General features: G+C 49.3%; 1 protein-coding gene across 2 annotated transcripts in view; it reads right to left on the reverse strand.

The window, feature by feature from the left end:
- The window catches only part of LOC144754175 (E3 ubiquitin-protein ligase TRIM39-like), a 104,852-nt gene extending 86,645 nt beyond the window's left edge, over positions 1-18,207 (reverse strand). For both annotated transcript variants that reach the window (XM_078641756.1, XM_078641757.1), the window contains exon 1: positions 17,349-18,207. In XM_078641756.1, the coding sequence (XP_078497882.1) occupies positions 17,349-17,762 (414 nt within the window). In that variant the 5' untranslated portion in view covers positions 17,763-18,207. The remainder of the gene's footprint in view (positions 1-17,348) is intronic.
- Positions 18,208-19,429: the final 1,222 nt, after the last annotated feature.

Raw genomic sequence — 19,429 nt, forward strand, 5'->3', positions numbered from 1 at the left:
AACACACAGGAAGAGTACAGGCCCCAGCCCCAGGCAGGGTCTATGACAGAGAACAGACAGACACAGGAAGAGTGCAGGCCCCAACCCCAGACAGGGTCTGTGACAGAAAACAGACACAGGAAGAGTGCTGGCCCCAACCCCAGGGTCTGTGATAGAAAACACACTCAGGGAGAGTGCAGGCACCAACCCCAGGCAGGGTCTGTGACAGAGAACAGACACAGGAAGAGTGCAGGCCCCAACCCCAGGCAGGGTCTGTGACAGAACACAGGCACAGGGAGAGTGCAGACCCCAACGCCAGGCAGGGTCTGTGACAGAGAACAGACACAGGAAGAGTGCAGGCCCCAACCCCAGGCAGGGTCTATGACAGAGAACAGACAGAGGAAGAGTGCAGGCACCAACCACAGGCAGGGTCTGTGTGGGAAGGGGGGTCGGGGGGAGAAGGAGAGGCGCCACAAGTCTAAGGGTGTCTTTAACCGTTTTTTTATTATGTACTTCACTGATACCGGATTGATTGCAAAACAAAGTCAAAGAACAGGGAACATAGGCGTGGAGGCACTTCAGCGGCGAACTGTCGAGGTTTTCACTTCCGGTCTTGCCTCAATGAGAGATGGCCTGCTTGCTCCGGGGAGTTACTTGTGTAGCCACACTTCTCCCTTGGAAGTGTGGCGGGGCGGCTCATGGAAACGTTGGCCTCCTGGCTTGTCGAGTCTCTGCTCCAGGGGTCCCAAAAGCGGTTCCACAACGGTTCCTCCTTCTTCCTCCTTGGCGGCATCTTCCTCGTCTTCCGGTCCACTTTCCAAAGGATCCGCGCTGCAGGAATGGAACGGAGCTTCCTTAAACGCCCCTAGCTCCCGTGATTGGACAGCGGGAGCTGACGTCCAGGCACCTGAGTGGCTGTGTGCAGATGCAGTCGGAGAGTACGCCCCCAGCGTCACGGAGGCTGGACACGGAAACTGACGTGTCGGAGGCAGAGCCGGGGACGCCCAGGAGACGTCACAAGGATCCTGCGGACGGGGTGGAAAGGAAGAGACGTTAGCAGGCACACCCCGTCCGTCTACGTCAGGGAGCTCGTCCAGGTCAGGGAGCCCGGCTTCGTGACACATCCCACCCCCAGGATTGACCCGATCGGGGGGGAATCGGATACCGGGAGAGAAAGTCAACATTACCCTGCAGGGAACCTTTCCTGTGACGGACCTCAATCTGGTACGGCTGCAGGGCTAGGAACCAACGCAGGATGCGGTCATTGTTCCCACGATTGCGTTGGAGCCAAGTCAAGGGAGCATGATCAGTATACAACACAAAGGGCCTCCCCTCGAGATAGTACCTCAACTTCTCCACACCCCAACGGACAGCCAGGCATTCTTTCTCGATCGTGGAATAAGCCTGCTCCCTCGGAAACAGTTTGCGACTGATAAAGAGCACAGGCCTTTCGGCTCCATTCGCATCCACCTGGGAAAGAATCGCACCAATACCCACTCCAGAGGCGTCCGTCTGGAGTATGAATGGTTTGAGGAAATCAGGAGAAACTAGAACAGAGGAAGAAGTCAAGGCGTCCTTCAAAGCCTGGAAGGCCGAAGACTGCACAACAGAAGGGGAGGGGAGTGCAGCAGTCTTGGTGTTTTTCCCAAGCAGGTCAGTGAGGGGTCCTGCCAGACTAGCAAACTGGGCAATGAAACGGCGGTAGTAACCCACCAACCCCAAGAAGGCCCTGAGTTCTTTCTTTGTAGAGGGGTAGGGTATGGATTTGATTGCTTCCAGTTTCTCAGTCTGAGGCTTAATCTGTCCATCCCCCAAGAGATACCCGAGATACTTGACCTGCTGGAAAGCAAATCGGGATTTTTTTGCGTTAATGTGGAGGTTGGCCTCCTTCAGACTGGTTAGTATGTTCCCAAGATGTGTCAAGTGGTCCTCCCATGTCTTACTGAATACCACAATGTCGTCCAGGTAGGCCGACGCATATCGCAAGTGAGGTGCCAGCAGTGTATCCATGGCCCTCTGGAACGTCGCTGGCGCCCCATGCAGTCCAAAGGGGAGTACCGTGAAATGGAAATGACCAGAAGGGGTTGAGAACGCCGTCTTTTCCATGTCTTGAGGAGCAAGGGGTATTTGCCAATACCCCTTGGTGAGATCGATGGTGGTGATGTACCGGGCCTCACCGAGGCGTTCCAGCAGCTCATCGACTCTAGGCAAGGGGTAGGCATCTTGTTTAGACACCCGGTTAACGGCCCTGAAATCGATGCAAAACCGGATACTACCGTCAGGCTTTGGTACCAAGACCACCGGAGAGCACCAATTGCTGTGGGAAGGCACTATGATCCCGGATTTCAGCATGCTGTCTACCTCGTCCTGGAACGCCATGCGTCTTGCCTCCGGGATGCGGTAGGGCTTTTGTTTTACCACTACATTGGGGAGAGTAGGTATACTGTGTTCCGCCAAGTGTGTATGGCCCGGTTGATCTGAGAAGACCGCTGCATGAGACATGAGTAGGTGTTTTACTTCTTGTTGTTGGGTAGTGGACAGCTCAGGGTTGATAGGAGCATCACCAACTGTGTGACTTGTAGTGGAAACAGGAGACGCCACATTGATAGCCTGGGGAGGTGTTCCTAGCCATTTTTTAAGCAAGTTGATGTGATTCATTTGGGTTTTACCCCTTCCTAATTGTACTAAGTATGTCGTGCGTCCTATTTTCCTCACAATCTTGAAGGGTCCCTGCCACTCCTTCCTCATTTTATGTGTAGAGGAAGGTAATAATATCAAAACCCAATCGCCTACATCTAGTACTCTCCACTTTGTACCCCGATCATAGAGGGTTTTCTGTTTGGTTTGAGCCACTGCTAAGTGGTCGTGAGCCAGGGTCCGAAGTTTATGTAGCCTACTCTGTAATTGTCTGGTGTAATCCAACAGGGCCTCAGCTTCCTGTGCTCCCACAGACTCCCAGCTGTCTTTAGTGATTTCCAGAAGAGTTCTGGGGGGTCTCCCGAACAACAATTCAAACGGTGAAGTCCCTAGACTAGACTGTTTCTGGCTACGGAGGACAAAGAGAGCCAGAGGCAATAACTGATCCCAGTTCTTCCCGTCACCCGACAACAGCTTTTTTAACGTCAGCTTAAGGGAGCCGTTGTAGCGCTCAACCAAACCGTCTGTTTGTGGGTGATACACAGACGTTTTGATGTGTTTGATGTTTAGTTGTTTGCACACCTGTTGCATCAACCGTGAAACAAACGGGGTGCCCTGATCGGTAACGATCTCCTTCGGAAAACCCATACGAGAGAAGACCTCAACCAACCTCTGGGCTATCGTTGTAGAAGTAGCAGCCTTAAGGGGAAAAGCCTCGGGATATCTCGTGGCGTAATCAACCAGGACTAGGGCGTACTGATGTCCTCGGGAGGATTTCGGCAAAGGGCCGATCAAATCCATCCCTATGCGGTCAAAGGGAACACCTATAATAGGCATGGGCATCAGAGGGACAGGAGGAGGAATGTACGGGTTACGCTTCTGACATATCCTACACTCCTGACAATATTTTTGGACCTGGGCATAAATGCCTGGCCAAAAAAAATGACGTAAGATGGACTGACCAGTTTTGTCTACCCCTGAGTGGCCGGCTAACAGATGAGCATGACCAAAGAACAAGATTTGATCCCTAAAACTATTCGGGACCAGCAATTGGGGGTCGGCGTCCGCCTTGGCGAGCCTGTACAGTAGGCCGTTCTTTTCGACAAAGGTGGGATAACTTCTGGTGGCCGGGTCTTGTCCATTTCGGGCAACCTGCCATGCATTGCTAAGGCTTGTGTCATTTAATTGGGCTGTCCTAAAATGAGTGTCCGTGGCCCAGGGCTCTACGGCTAACAAGGCCTCACTAGGAAGGGACAGGTGGTGAAGAGCTTCCAACAACAAAGTACTAAAGGTGGGGTTGTCTGTCCCTATGATTACAGGCTCGGGTAGACTAGCCATTACTCCTACGACTGCGTCCATTTGTGTCCCTGAGGGCGTTGTCAACGTGACCTTTGCCACAGGATAATCCTTGACGTCCCCATGGACACAACGGATACTGACCCATCTCCCTGCAAGGAGAGAGGCAGATTCTACCAACTCTTTTCTTATAACAGACTGTTTGCAGCCGGAATCCAACAACGCTCTTACTTTAGTACCGTTCAATAAGACACGTACATAGAAAGTGGTTCCGGTTTCTTGAGCGTACAGGATGGACCTGGGGGCATAGCTCACGTCCATGGGTTCTTCTTCTCTTTCCTTTTTTTTCCGACAAAAGCGAGCGATATGACCCCACTCTCCGCAATCATAACACTGAGGGCCTGTATTAGGAAGTTCAGGTCGTTGGAACCGCGCTTTCACGGGTTCAGGAATGGGTTTTTGGTAAGTCTTTTTTTCGGTTTTGATAGGAGGCAACAGCTTGGCATTTTTTTCTGGTTCCCTCGTATAAGGCCTACCCTGGGCTCGGGCGTAACAGGTCGCCATTTCTATAGCGTGATCCAGTGTTAACCCGGCATGTTGTTTAAGCCACCTCTGAGTGCTATAGGGAAGGGACTCGATGAACTGTTCTAGGTATACCTTGTTCATTATGGCATCAACGTTTCCTTCCTGGGGTTTAAGCCACAAGTCCGCGGACTCTTTTAGTTTGAAAAACAAAGTTTTGGGTAAATCCCCGGGTGAACCCTTTTCTTGACGAAACCTGAGTCTATGGGTTTCCTCGTCCACCCCCAACCTGTCGAGGATATACTGTTTCATGACCGCATAAGCCGTAGTCCCATCACGGTTCACGGTCTGGTAAGCTGCCTGGGCCTCACCAATCAATAATGGCGCCAAGTAGAAGGGCCATCTATCCCCAGGCCAGGAACTGGCTCATGCCGCTCTTTCAAAGTTCAAAAAGAAAGCCAGCGGGTCCTCGCCTGGACTGAATTTTTGTAGCGGCACAACAGTGCCTGGAGGGGGAGCTGAAGTCCTTCCCCGTCCTATCACAGTCATCAATTGTGTTTGTCCTTCCGCCAGTTTCATAAGATTGTCGGACTGGGTCTGAATGGCTTGGGTAAACGCGGCCCTGTCCGCTTCCATTTGGGTCAACAGATTCTCCATTCTGTATCGAATGGCGGGGTTCGCTGAAGGATCCGAGTCACGGCACCACTTGTGGGAAGGGGAGTCGGGGGGAGAAGGAGAGGCGCCACAAGTCTAAGGGTGTCTTTAACCGGTTTTTTATTATGTACTTCACTGATACCGGATTGATTGCAAAACAAAGTCAAAGAACAGGGAACATAGGCGTGGAGGCACTTCAGCGGCGAACTGTCGAGGTTTTCACTTCCGGTCTTGCCTCAATGAGAGATGGCCTGCTTGCTCCGGGGAGTTACTTGTGTAGCCACACTTCTCCCTTGGAAGTGTGGCGGGGCGGCTCATGGAAACGTTGGCCTCCTGGCTTGTCGAGTCTCTGCTCCAGGGGTCCCAAAAGCGGTTCCACGACGGTTCCTCCTTCTTCCTCCTTGGCGGCGTCTTCCTCGTCTTCCGGTCCACTTTCCAAAGGATCCGCGCTGCAGGAATGGAACGGAGCTTCCTTAAACGCCCCTAGCTCCCGTGATTGGACAGCGGGAGCTGACGTCCAGGCACCTGAGTGGCTGTGTGCAGATGCAGTCGGAGAGTACGCCCCCAGCGTCACGGAGGCTGGACACGGAAACTGACGTATCGGAGGCAGAGCCGGGGACGCCCAGGAGACGTCACAAGGATCCTGCGGACGGGGTGGAAAGGAAGAGACGTTAGCAGGCACACCCCGTCCGTCTACGTCAGGGAGCTCGTCCAGGTCAGGGAGCCCGGCTTCGTGACAGTCTGTGACAGAGAACAGACAGAGGAAGAGTGCAGGCACCAACCACAGGCAGGGTATGTGACAGAATACAGACACAGGAAGAATGCAGACCCCAACCCCAATCAGGGTCTGTGACAGACAACAGACACAGGAAGAATGCAGGCCCCAACCCGAGGCAGTGTCTGTGACAGAAAACAGACACAGGAAGAGTGCAGGCCCCAACCCCAGGCAGGGTCTGTGACAGAAAACAGACACAGGAGGAGTGCAGGCCCCAACCGCTGGCAGGGTCTGTGACAAAAAACAGACACAGGAAGAGTGCAGGTCACAACCCTAGGCAGGGTCTGTGACAGAAAACACACTCAGGAAGAGTGCTGGCCCCAACCCCAGGCAGGGTCTATGACAGAGAACAGACAGAGGAAGAGTGCAGGCACCAACCACTGGCAGGGTCTGTGACAGAGAACAGACAGAGGAAGAGTCCAGGCACCAACCACTGGCAGGGTCTGCGACAGAGAACAGACAGAGGAAGAGTGCAGGCCCCAATCCCAGGCAGGGTCTGTGACAGAAATCAGATGCAGGAATAGTGCAGGCCCCAACTCCAGGCAGGGTCTGTGACAGAAAACAGACACAGGAAGAGTGCTGGCCCTAACCCCAGGCAGGGTCTGTGACAGAAAACAGACACAGGAAGAGTGCAGGCCCCAACACCAGACAGGGTCTGCAACAGAGAGTACACAACCAAAACGAGAGTGTGGGCACCAAATTTTGACACGGTCTGTGACAGAGAACAGTCACAGGAAGAATGCAGGCCCCAACCCCAGCCAGGGTCTGTGATAGAAAACAAACACAGGAAGAGTGCAGGCCCCAACAGCTGGCAGGGTCTGTGACAGAGAACAGACAGCAGGTGCTAGTCTCATACAGGGTCTGTGAGAAAAAAACAGACAGCAGACACCATACAGAGGAAGGAGAAAGAGAGAGAAAAGACATGAAGCCCTTTTATGGTCTATGACAGGAGTCAGGCAGTTGCCTGCAGACAGAGTCTGCAACAGAGCCAGTTCCAGCCCTTTACAAGGTCTGAAGCAGGAATCCGACACCAGCCTTACGGGGTCTGCAACAGAAAAGAGGCAACAGACTCATAAAAGGGTCTGAGAAAATAAACCTGCTAGAACGAGAGACCATATACCAGCCCTTAACCGGGTCTGCAACAGAGAACAGGCACCAAGCTCATACAGGGCCACAGCCGGGAACAGGCAGGATTAGCGAGAGAGCAGGCAACATTCTGATGCAGAGTCTGCAACAAGGAACAGGCAGCCAGGAGAGCAGGACCGACCACAAGCATGGAGCATGGCAGGATGGCAGCAGTCAGATTGAGAGCATGAACAGTAGGGTGAAAGGTTTTGGCGCAGTGTCCATGTGACAAACGGCTTCCGTTTCACTATCCAGGCCCGGGATATCTTCTTGTGCAAGAGACCAGCACCGGAGGTCCCCTGACGAGGGCTTTACATCTGGAGCGCTGCTCTCCAGCAGAGTGCGAGATTGAGATCCACCCAGAGAGGTCTTGCTTTTATCCGAGTGGATCCCCCTCACATGACCAGCCCATGACGCTACTAACGGCTTGTGGCAGACGAGTATAGAAGTGGGGTGGATGTCGCCTCAAACTCAGATCGGAGAGTGACTGACACTAGCTTCTGTGTAGTATGTCTTCTCTGGGCTCCTTCTGAGTGCAGCATACATGTTGTGACACAGATGTGTATAGCGCTGTACTACCATGAGCAGGGCCTCACAGCGCTGTCAGGCTCAGGTGCCTTCAGGCCCAGGTCCATAGGATGCAGTGCCTGTGGACATGTGAGGAGAGGTTCCCATGTGTGGTGTTGGGGGCCTCGGTGTGAGTGAAACGCTTTCTGTTGCAGGGTGAATCCGAGTCTTGACTGTAGTCTGTGCCTACAGCCCCCTTCTCTCTGTAGCCTCCCCACCATTCCCTGCTCCTCACAGCCCCCACTGCCCCCGTCCTCCATTAGGATGCTTTGAGGCCAATTGCAACATTTGTCTTGAATGTCTATCATGATGGAAGGAGGGATTGTGTGTGGTTCACTCTCAAGCTCACTGGTTCCCTCAAAGGTCTGGGGCTAACTATGAATCTGGCTGGACAGTTGGATTGGAGCGAACTATCCGAGGACAGGATATAAACTGTCCCCTTCTACCTTTATGGAGCTCTGCACAGCACTGAAGAGACTGCTGAAGACCGGAGACGGAAATGATGGCCGTCTCCCTGCTACAAGAGGCGCTGGACCCCCAGGACCGAGGAAGGACCTCTACTGAAGAGAACGCTGAAAACCAGAGATGGGAATGATGGCTGCCTCCCTTCTACAGGAGGCGCTGGACCCCCAGGACAGAGGAAGAAACTCTACTGAAGAGAACGTTGAAGACCAGAGATGGGAATGATGGCCGTCTCCCTTCTACAGGAGGCGCTGGACCCCCAGGACCGAGGAAGGACCTCTCCTGAAGAGAACGCTGAAGACCAGAGACGGGAATGATGGCCGTCTCCCTTCTACAGGAGGCGCTGGACCCCCAGGACCGAGGAAGGACCGCTACTGAAGAGAACGCTGAAGAACAGAGGCGGGAATGATGGCCGCCACCCTTCTAAAGGAGGCGCTGGACCCCCAGGATCGAGGAAGAAACTCTACTGAAGAGAACGCTGAAGACCAGAGGCAGGAATGATGCCCGTCTCCCTTCTACAGGAGGCGCTAGACACCGGGACCCCCAGTACCGAGGAAGGACCTCTACTGAAGAGAACGCTGAAGACCGGAGACTGGAATTTATTTATTATTTATTTTTTACACTTGTATGGCGCACAGCTACCCAAAAAGGGTTTCCCGGCGCTGAGACATATCACTGAATGGAGGTATGAGATGAGCTGATCATTCAAGTTATTTCTCGAAAAGCCAGGTCTTGATGCTTTCCTGAACCTGGCATAGTTGTCTTCCTTGCGAATGTGAGGAGGGAGTGCGTTCCAGAGAGTGGGCCCTAGGAATGAAAAGGACCTCCCTCCCATTCTCGCCAGTTTGAACCTAGGTACCCCAAAATTTGCTGCAGTTTGAGAGCGCAAATTCCGTCCAGGAATGTAAGGGCGGGCCAGTGCTAGCAGGTATTTTGGTGCCGTACTGGCTTTGATCCTGAACATGTAGCTCAGGGCTTTGAACCTGATGTGGTTTTCAACCCTGAGCCAATGCAGCTCCTTCAGGTGTTTCGATACACTGACGGTTTTCGGAATTTTGCATAGAAGTCTTGCGGCTGAAGTTTGAACAAGTTGCAGCCGCCTGATAACAGCCTGATTCAAACCCAGATAAAGAATGTTGCCGTAGTCAAGACGAGAAGTAATAAGTGCATTGACTACGGTCTGTTGGGTCGCAGAGGGCAGCATCCAGAGGATTTTCCTCAGCCACTTCATGATGGTAAAACAGAGGCCTACGACTTTGTTGGCTTGTTGTTTCATGGAGAGGGCATTGTCGATCGTGACCCCCAGGTTTCTTACTTGGGTGGCTGGTATAGGGAGGTTTCCTAACTCAGAGGGCCAGTGGGAGGAGTTCCATAGGTCTTTGTTTTTCCCCAGAAGGAGGATCTCCGTTTTCTCACCATTTAACTTCAGCTGGTTGGTAGACATCCAGCTGAAGATGTTGTGAAGCCCCTGTCTGAGAAGGGATGGGGCTAGGGGATTAGATTCAGACAGTGAGAAGATGATCTGCGAGTCATCCGCATAAGTCATGAGGGTGAGTCCTGATCTGTCTGCTAAGTCAGCCAGGGGTCGGAGGTAGAGGTTAAAAAACAGTGGGCTCAAGATAGAGCCCTGGGGTACTCCATGCGGGCGCTGAACGTTTCTGAGCAAGCAAGGGAAGATGTGATCTGAAACGTCCTTTGTGTCAGGAAAGACCTTATCCACTTAAGTGCGGCACCACAGATACCAATTCTACTAAGCGTTGCAAGTAGTTTATTGTGTGAGATGGTATCAAAGGCCGCACTCAGGTCTAACAGAATGAGTGCGACTGTTTGACCCTCATCTAGGAGTTTCCTGATGATTTCAGTTACTCCTAGTAGAGCAGTTTCGGTGGAGAAACCTGCTCTAAAACCGGACTGTGACGGGTGAAGGAGGGAATTTTCTTCAGAGAAAAGGGTAAGGGCGGAGTGGATGTGGCTTTCTAGAAGTTTCGAGAAAGCTGGGAGAAGAGATATGGGTCGGTAATTGGCTAGCCGTTCGGGGTTGGCTGTGGGTTTTTTCAGAAGTGGACTGACCATGGCGTGTTTCCAGAGTGTAGGGACTGTGGAGAGTTGGAGGGAGAGGTTTAGAGTGTCGACGATGAGATTCAGGAATGGAGCGTCCAGTTGTTTCAAGACACTAATGGGTATCGGATCACGGGGGGAGCCTGACTTGATGGTCTTGAGGGTGGACCTTAGTGACTCAAGGGTAATAGAAGGCCAGTGTTCTAAGATGTTCATTTTAGCCGGCATGGGAACCATGTCATCTTGTGGGTCATTTGCAGTGGTGTTCTTATTTATGTCAATAATGATCTTGTTTATTTTTTCAGTGAAGAAAACAGCGAGATCTTGACATTGTTGCTTGTTAAGAGGGCAGGCAGTTGCGGTAGTTTGCGCACCTGCTAGTTCCTTTACAGTATTGAAGAGCGTTTTTGCCCTATTTGGTGCTGTATTGATGGTATTAGATACATAAAGGGCTCGGGCTTTAATGCAGGCAATGTGATATTTATTCCAGGCTTTATGGTATGTCTCTTTTTTTTTTAGTGTGCGTAATCTTTGCGCCACTGTCTTTCAAGTGCATTGCACTTCGATTTTTCCGCTTTTAGGAGCTCATTAAACCAGGGGGCTGGGGGGCGGTGAACGTTCCCTTTTGTGTGACAGGAAGGGAGACAGCCATCTGCGGCATTTCCAAGCCAAGTGTGAGTCGCGTTTGCAATGCTTTCCATATCGAGGCCAGGAGTTGGGGGATTTGTGGCTAGAGTTTCACTCAGTTTTTCAAGATCAAGCGACTTCCAATTGCTCATTGAAGTAGCTGGCCAGACAGGATTCAGTTGGGTAGGTGCTGATAGTGTTAGACTAAAATGAATAAGATGGTGGTCTGAACAGCAGATTGGAATAGTATTTCGCCATCTCATTTCAGGAATGTTAGAAAAAATAGGGTCGAGTAGGTGTCCTGCCTTGTGCGTGGGGCAAGAGTTAAGTAGTCTCACGGTCAATGCCGCTAGATCATCTGGCAGGTTTGTGCCTGAAGCGTTAGCTGGATCGTCAAAGTGCAAGTTTAAGTCTCCAATCAGTGAGAAGTTGCTGGAGGCTAGATGAAACGGTGTGATGTGGTTCGCTAGATTTGCAGCCCACGTATTAGCATTTCCGGGGGGCCTGTACATCAGAAGACCGGAGAACGTAAAATTGGGATTAAGGGTGATTTAAAAAAAGGCAGCTTCACATTCAGGGATGTTGACCGACTCAAGGCTACATGTGAGTTCTCTGCAGAAGATAATTGCGATACCACCGCCTATTTTACCCGCTCTATCCCTCCTGGCAATAGCATAATTAGGCGGGAGAGCGGTTGCTACATCGGGACCAGCGCAATCATGTAGCCAAGTTCAGGAAAAGTGCACTGGGTTTATTCTCAAGCAGTAGATTAAAAATGCGGTAGAGATCGACAGTTAATGCTATAAAAGGAAAAATCTTGAACCTTAGGCCTGGGGATCTGTTTCTGCTTAGAATTACAGTCTCTTTGGTCAGGGTAGGGTTGAAAGTTAGTGAGAGTAAAATGGCAATTTGGGCAGGTGGTGTTTCCTATGAGCGAAGGCCTAAGTATAGTACAGTTGCCGTGTTTAGCAGGGCGTAAGGCCCTTAACTGCTCAGAGGTCATACCTGGGTTTGGCATGGCCGGCGAGGCATAGTTCCCTGCCCCGTGCCCCGTCCTGACCCGGACGGGCCCAGACGGGCTGGTCTTAGGCTTGTCTTCGGCACGTATTTGGCGCGAGCGCAGCGCGTACTCGCTGCGCGTCGTAGAGGGCATCAGGTTTATGTAGAGGACGGGCTAGTCATCAGCTCCGCCTCCACACACTCGCCCAATCAGTGCCTGCCCCGGGCGGGAAGCCGGAAGAATGTACCGCCCTGCACCCTCCCCACTAACAAGCCTAGCGCTTGCGGTGGACCGGGGCGGCAGGGGCGACAAGTGCCTCAGTGGTGAGTGCTATACAAAGTGCAGTTTAAAAGGGTACACAGTGCAATTTTTAAAATCAATCGACACAGTGCTGTTTAAAAAATTTCACAGATCGCGCTATAAACATTCAGTCGTTTCAGCGCATGTCATTGGGGAGTGTCCGTAGAACAGGCTTCCAATTTTAAAAAATACTCTGTGCAATTTTCTAGTTCAATCACACAGCGGACTTAGGTTTCAAATAAGCGCTACAACCATACAATCGCTCAAGCAAATGTCATCAGGAATGATGGCCGTCTCCCTTCTACAGGAGGCGCTAGACCCCAGGACCGAGGAAGGACCTCTACTGAAGAGAACGCTGAAGACCAGAGACGGGAATGATGGCTGCCTCCCTTCTACAGGACACCCACGGATCCCTCTGTTCTATGTACTTCCTAAAGTACATAAGAACGAGCAAAAGCCACCGGGGAGACCGATCATCTCGGGTTGCGGTTCACTTTTTGAACCTGTTTCTAAGTTTATTGATTTTTTTCTTAAACCTTTTTGCACCCAGGTTAAGTCTTTCCTTCAAGACACAACGGATTTCTTGAATAGACTGCATGAACTCCCATTCAATCCAGAACATGACCTTTTGGTTAGTATGGACATTGTTTCATTGTATACCCAAATCCCCCAAGACCAAGCTTTAGAAGTCTTAGAGATATTCTTGAATAAACGAGACATGCCATCGAAAATTCCAACAGAATTCCTTTTGGAGTTAGCAAAAATGGCCCTTACTAAGAACTACTTTAAATTCAAAGACGACTTCTACTTCCAAACCCAAGGAGTAGCTATGGGGTGCCCTTTTGCCCCCGAGCTGGCTATACTATACATGAGTCAGTATGAGGACACCTTTATTTACAACAACAACCCCTTTCGCGAGTGGATTGGTGGTTGGGTCCGATTTATCGACGATGTGTTCTTCACATGGACTGGGAATAAGGAACAACTTGAACAGTTCCACACATGGCTCAATGAGAGAACAAGAGACATCAAATTCAGCCTTGAGTCATCTAGAACACGTCTCTCCTTTTTAGATGTTGAAATCTATTGCTCAAACGGTCAACTAGTAACAACCTTATATCGTAAGAAATCAGACCGAAATAAGGCTTTGGACTATTCCAGCAATCATCCGAGAAACCTAAAACAAAATCTACCAATAGGGCAATTCCTCCGCATCCGGAGAAATTGCACTTTCAAGGATGAATATCTGTCACATGCTAATATTCTGAAAGAGAGACTATTAGATCGTGGATACCCAGCCAAATTGCTGAAACATGCAATAAAACGAGCGTGGTGGACACCACGTGAAGAACTTCTTCAAAAGAAAGAGAAGAAGCAACTAAACCGGACGGTTTGTGTGTCAACCTTTTGTCCTGCATCCAATTTTTTGAAAAAGATAATCCATCAAAACTGGCATTTAGTTAAAGAAATCAACGAACAACTAAAAGAAGTGCCACTTTTCGCTTTCAAAAAAGACACAAGTATAGCCAATCAGATCGTGAGAGCGGCTGTACCTAAACCTAAGACAATGACTCTACAAGACTATGTAAGCCTACCTCCAATCACAGGCCATCACAAATGTGGCACATGTCTATGTTGCAATTCAACCATCGAAGGCGACCTTTTCCAACATGATGGCGTGTCATGGAAACATGACCAGTTTACCAATTGTAAAACGCGAAACATAGTGTATGCCATCACCTGCACTTGCAACAAGTTATACATTGGAAAAACGAATCAAGAAGCTAGACACAGAATGTCACAACATAAATCTCGTATAAAAAAGAAAGTACTAACAGCTCCACTAGTCCAGCACTGGATTGATGAATCTCATGGGGATGAGGATTTCAAATGGACAATCATATCTAAAGTAGAACCAGATCCACGAGGTGGAGATTTAGAGGCCAAGCTAAGACAGAGAGAAGCGATGCTAATCCTTAAGTTCAACACTACCATTACAGGCCTGAATGAGATGTCTGAACTGTACCACCTGTGAGGTATCCACGTAGGGCTATCAAAGAACCCCCCCTTTTTCTGACAAATTGAGAATCCCCCCCCCTCAAGCGGCATAACACCACCCCCGCTTTTGAGAGGTTGCCCAACTGTGTAACTACTCTTCTCAATGGGTGCAACATCACCCCGTCTGAGAGACATACCCCGATTCCCTTTCGCAACAAGAAAGAATTCGCACACTTAAATTTTCCTTCGAGTTCTTCCCGAACCACAACTCCCATGATACTTTATTGAGTTTACAACGACAAAGATTACCAATGGTGAACAGAACACTCACATTGTTTCATCACATTGTTAATTTCATATCAAACTTTCGGGCGCCCGTTGCGCACATCAACCTTTGGCTAATTACAATTCTTAATACGAAGTCGCGAAGCACTTTCGCATTAAAGGAACTACAAAAAAACCCAGCAGGGACTACATTTCCCTTGAACACCTCGCCGACTTCAAAACAACTTCCGGACCAACACGGAATTGAACATGCCAAACTAGATGGCGCCTTCCCTGCGAGCGAGGAGTGATTAAAATAGGACAGCGCAACCATTGAAGGTAAATGACGTCGCGCCCTCTTTAATGCCCTACTACATGGTTAACCGCACGGATTTTAAACCTGACAACTCGCTTACATGGTTTCCCGCACGGGTCCCGCCCGGTGTCAAACCTGATAAATTTGTTTACAAAACCCCCTGCATGAATGCCGCCGGTTGTAATCTTTGGAATACATTTTGACAAACCATCCGTTTATAGCAGTCACTAATTCAATGAGCACATTGGACTTTCTTCTTGTTGAAACGTTACTTATCGATCTGGCGCCCTACACGCCCTGCTAATTACGAACCCGTTTGTCATTTTCAGGAGTAGTTATCAGATCGAGTTGCAAGTCGGGTGAAACTCCCCACTGGCCCCTCAAACTTATTTTTGGACTATCGCAAACATCAATTATGTAAGTTGCTTTCACTTCTAACTCGTTGTGCCCACAATGCCTGAACCCCTACTTCAAAAATGACTGCAATTACTAAGAATGGCTCATTCTTTCCGTTTCAGATTTTAGGATTTGAACATTGTTACAAGTAAACACAGGTATGATACAAAATTGTGCTGATCAGTATGTGAGTTGAAGGTCTCTCATGTGTGGTTTCGACTGAGTGTCTGTTTATTTATGTTTTTCAGATCATGTCTGTCGGTCCTAAAGAGAATCTCTTAACTTAAGCAGAGATTCGAAACGCGTCGACCCCTTCTCCTCATTAATTCTGACTTATTCTGTTTTTGCGACCAACCTTCTCTTGAAAACCTGTAAAATACAAACATAGTGTGTGGTCGTATATGCAAAAAGATATGTCTAATTTGGCACGCTTTCATTTAGATGTATAGGCCGATTCTAGATTAGAGCAGAGATTCTGCAATAGGTCCTATCTTGAATAATTTGAATTCAAATAGAGGCTTCATTTAGCCCCATTACTTCTATATGTTGTCTATTGTCTAATCGTTGTCTAAAATCGTCATTTTTCATGTTGTATTGCTGAACTGTGATTTGGGTTTTTATACCCTGTTGTCTTTGGTTTTTGTTATTGTATTGAAATGAACCTTTAAACGAGTGTTTTTTACATGTTGAGTTTATTGCAAACACTCATCTGAAATTAATTTCTTGTTCAAACTGACTGGTTTATTTTTGTTTATGAGAAAAAAGAAAAAAAGCTAACAAAAAACTAATGAAATAAATTAATTTTCATAAAGATTCTAGACTGAAATGGTGGTCTTTGGGTTGAGTAATTTCTTGCTCAACACCTTGTAAAATAAGCATAAATAATCGCACAGTACTGGCAATCTTTTGTTCATTTTTTTTTTTTCCCTTCTACAGGAGGCGCTAGACAACGAGGAAGAAACTCTACTGAAGAGAACGCTGAAGACCAGAGACGGGAATGATGGCCGTCTCCTTTCTACAGGAGGCGCTGGACCCCCATGACCGAGGAAGGACTTCTACTGAAGAGAACGCTGAAGACCAGAGACAGGAATGATGGCCGCCTCCCTTCTACAGGAGGCGCTGGACCCCCAGGACTGAGGATGGACCTCTCTTGCCGCTGAAGGGAGGGGTTTGTCCTCATCACCCCGAGCTCAGTCCACTGCTCTGCACCTTGAGGTGAGGAAGTCGGACACTCCGAGCTTCCCCAGACCGGGAGCCTGTGATCGCAGCCCAGCCCGACGGTCGTTCATCCTGTGAGGGGTCCCCAAAGCCAGCGAGCTTCAAGCAGCCAAAGCTACAGGAGATCTTCACCCTGTGCCCAATGATGATGCAAGTCTAGCGCCTGGACCCTGCACCTCTCTTTGTGTCTGATGAACCCTGCATTGTTCGGGAGTCATCTGCACCAATGCCCTTAGGACCCTGTGCACGTCACAGTGCATTGTTGCAGCTCTTCTGCTGTGTCTCTGCTCCTGTGAGCTCGTGTGCTACACCCTGCATTGTCGCGTCAAGTCTTCTGACACCGACAACTCACACTGCAGTGTTACACGGAATGAGTATAATGTAAGATCCTAAAACACCCACACACATCCCTTCTGATCCTCTGCAGCCGCCTCTGTGGCTCACAGTATACAGCCCATGATCCCAGCGCTCTGACAGACACACTTTGTGCTCTTTTGCAGGTTCCTATAAAGCCCTCATGGAGTGGATTCACTCACGATCCCTAAACACCAACAAACATACCTTGTATTTTTCAGCAGCTTTCTCTAAGGACACTTAACACCCCTAAATATACATTGTATCCTCTTAAAGACTTAACAAGTTTATTCAATTGTGAATCGTGATCGTCCACAGACTGCCTTGTGCTCCTCTGCAGCTTCTTCCTCTGCAGAATGTACACACTGCCTTCACTTGTGAATCTTGAACACCCACATACACTCCTTGCACAGACTTCTCTTTGGGGCCCACAGGTGCATTATGATCCATAAACACCCACAGACACACCCTGTTGTTCTCCTCTGCAGCCTCCTCAGTGGCATAAACAGGGAGGGAGACCAGATCACTCCATGCCACCGGGACACAACTTTTTCATTTCTAGGATTTTGTTTAACATATCAGTGCATTCTGGGATTTGTAGTTTTGATTCACTTTACTGGACCCTATTCCTTGAACACGCCAGGTCAAAATATGTAAAAAGCAAAATCCAGAAATGTAAAAGTGTTGTCCCGGTGACATGGCGCCTTCAGGAACACTCTCACACACAGCGTGTGCTCTCCGGCTGCCCCTTGGTGTGGCTCACAAGCGAATTTGTAATCCCTGAACGCCCACAGACGTACCTTGTGCTCCTCTGCAGCCTCCTCTATGGGACTTGCTGAGTGAGTTTTATGCTCCTTGGACTCCCGGCAGACCCAGCATATCATCCTCTGATCCTCTGCACAGAACAGCAGCTGTGCCTGCTCATGTTTCTCGCATAGATTCTCCTCCGGGGGCTTCACGGGGGGCAGATGAAGCTGTTTTAACATTTCCACCATGTTCCCCACTAGTCTGTTGGGTCGGAGGTTTTTCCCAGGAGATATCTCCCTGCACTCTGGACAGGGGAAGTTTCCATCTCTTCCCTCCCAGCTCTGGGTGATGCAGGAGCGGCAGAAGTTGTGTCCACAATCGATCATCACCGGATCAGAAAAATATTCCAAACAGATGGAACAAGTGGCCTCTTCCTGGAGGCTCCCGAGCTGAGCTGCTGCCGCCATGATGCAGAAATGCAGGAAGTGAAGGTCAGTTTCAGTTTCTCTCTCTGTGCAGTGAGTGGGTGTGTCTGTGCGTCTGCCCCTCTCGGTGTGCAGTGGGTGTGTCTGTGCGTCTGCCCCTCTCGGTGTGCAGTGGGTGTGTCTGTGCGTCTGTCCCTCTCTGTGTGCAGTGGGTGTGTCTGTGCGTCTGTCTCTCTCTCTCTCTGTGCAGTGGGTGTGTCTGTGCGTCTGTCCCTCTCTGTGTGCAGTGGGTGTGTCTGTGTGTCTGTCCCTCTCTGTGTGCAGTGGGTGTGTCTGTGCGTCTGTCCCTCTCTGTGTGCAGTGGGTGTGTCTGTGTGTCTGTCCCTCTCTGTGTGCAGTGGGTGTGTCTGTGCGTCTGTCCCTCTCTGCCTGCAGTGGGTGTGCCTGTGCGTCTGCCCCTCACTGTGTGCAGTGGGTGTCTGTGCGTCTGTCCCTCTCTGTGTGCAGTGGATGTGTCTGTGCGTCTGTCCCTCTCTGGCTGCGCCGGGACTTCCGGGTTCAAGTTACAGGCACAGAGCAGAGAACTGACCCCTCTGCTGCCTGTGCTCTGACTCGAGGTTTCCCTCCTTTCTCAGCAAAAATACCAGCAATTTGCTTTTCTTCTCAGGTTCTTTAAGTGCCAGGAGCGGCCACCTAAACATGGATTTTTATAAAATCCTCCGAGTTATTTTTAACTTGTCAATTCTGCGTTCTCTTTTGCACCTCTAATATCTCTAACTTTCACCAATGCAAGACCCTGTGCATTGCAAATGCTTGTTTATCCGTATGAGGGAGGCACAGTTGTATGCGGTACATGTGGCATATCCATAATTATGGGCACAATTCAACTTGTGCAAAATCCCTTAATTCCATTGGCTTTGATCAAAAAACATTTGTGCAAAAACAATTCTATATTTCATTCGAAAAATTATTTGTAAATATTTTATTGGTTATAACTACACACATTATTTGACTTTGAACACCATAGAATTTCCGTTATATTCACAATTTACACTGCTCATATTAGTTACTTTTGTACTCAAACAGTCTCTGTTCGTCGAAGGTCAAAGGTCTAAACCTAATAGTGACAACAATAAAAAGCTGAGTTTGCTTTCCCGTGGTAGACCTACTGAATAAGTGAATAAAACAGAAAAGACACTTTTACTCTAATCATTTTTCATAGTTAGTGGTCACTATTAACTATTTCTAAATCAAATGTAAACATAAGAAATATATACACTTTGCAGATATTAGGCGTGCACCTTTAATTGTTAGTTTGTGTTTATTTAGCAGATGTCCTGGTGCTGTAAGTGCATTGTTTAGTCATTTCTTTTCTCCTGGCCTTTCCTGAGCTGTTTCTGGTTTCTTACCACTTATGACGTTTCAGGCAGATGCTGAAAGAAGAGAGAGGGGCTTCCCCAGGATTCTGTGAATAGTGTAAGGGTAGAAAGTCCTTCAGGGTCAGTGTAAGGCATGAGAATGAAACATCTCCACAGCATGTCTGCAGCTTGCACCACTCCTGTGTGTGATTAGAACGGGAAACATCCTTTACAACGCAACTTTTACCACGCAGTGCCTTTAAGACGCAACTTTTACCACGCAGTGCCTTTACGACGCAACTTTTACAACGCAAACCATTACAACGCATTGCGCTGGGGGGGCGCTCTAGG

This window comes from Lissotriton helveticus, chromosome 5_1 (assembly GCF_964261635.1).
Source record: "Lissotriton helveticus chromosome 5_1, aLisHel1.1, whole genome shotgun sequence".
NCBI lineage: Eukaryota > Metazoa > Chordata > Amphibia > Caudata > Salamandridae > Lissotriton > Lissotriton helveticus.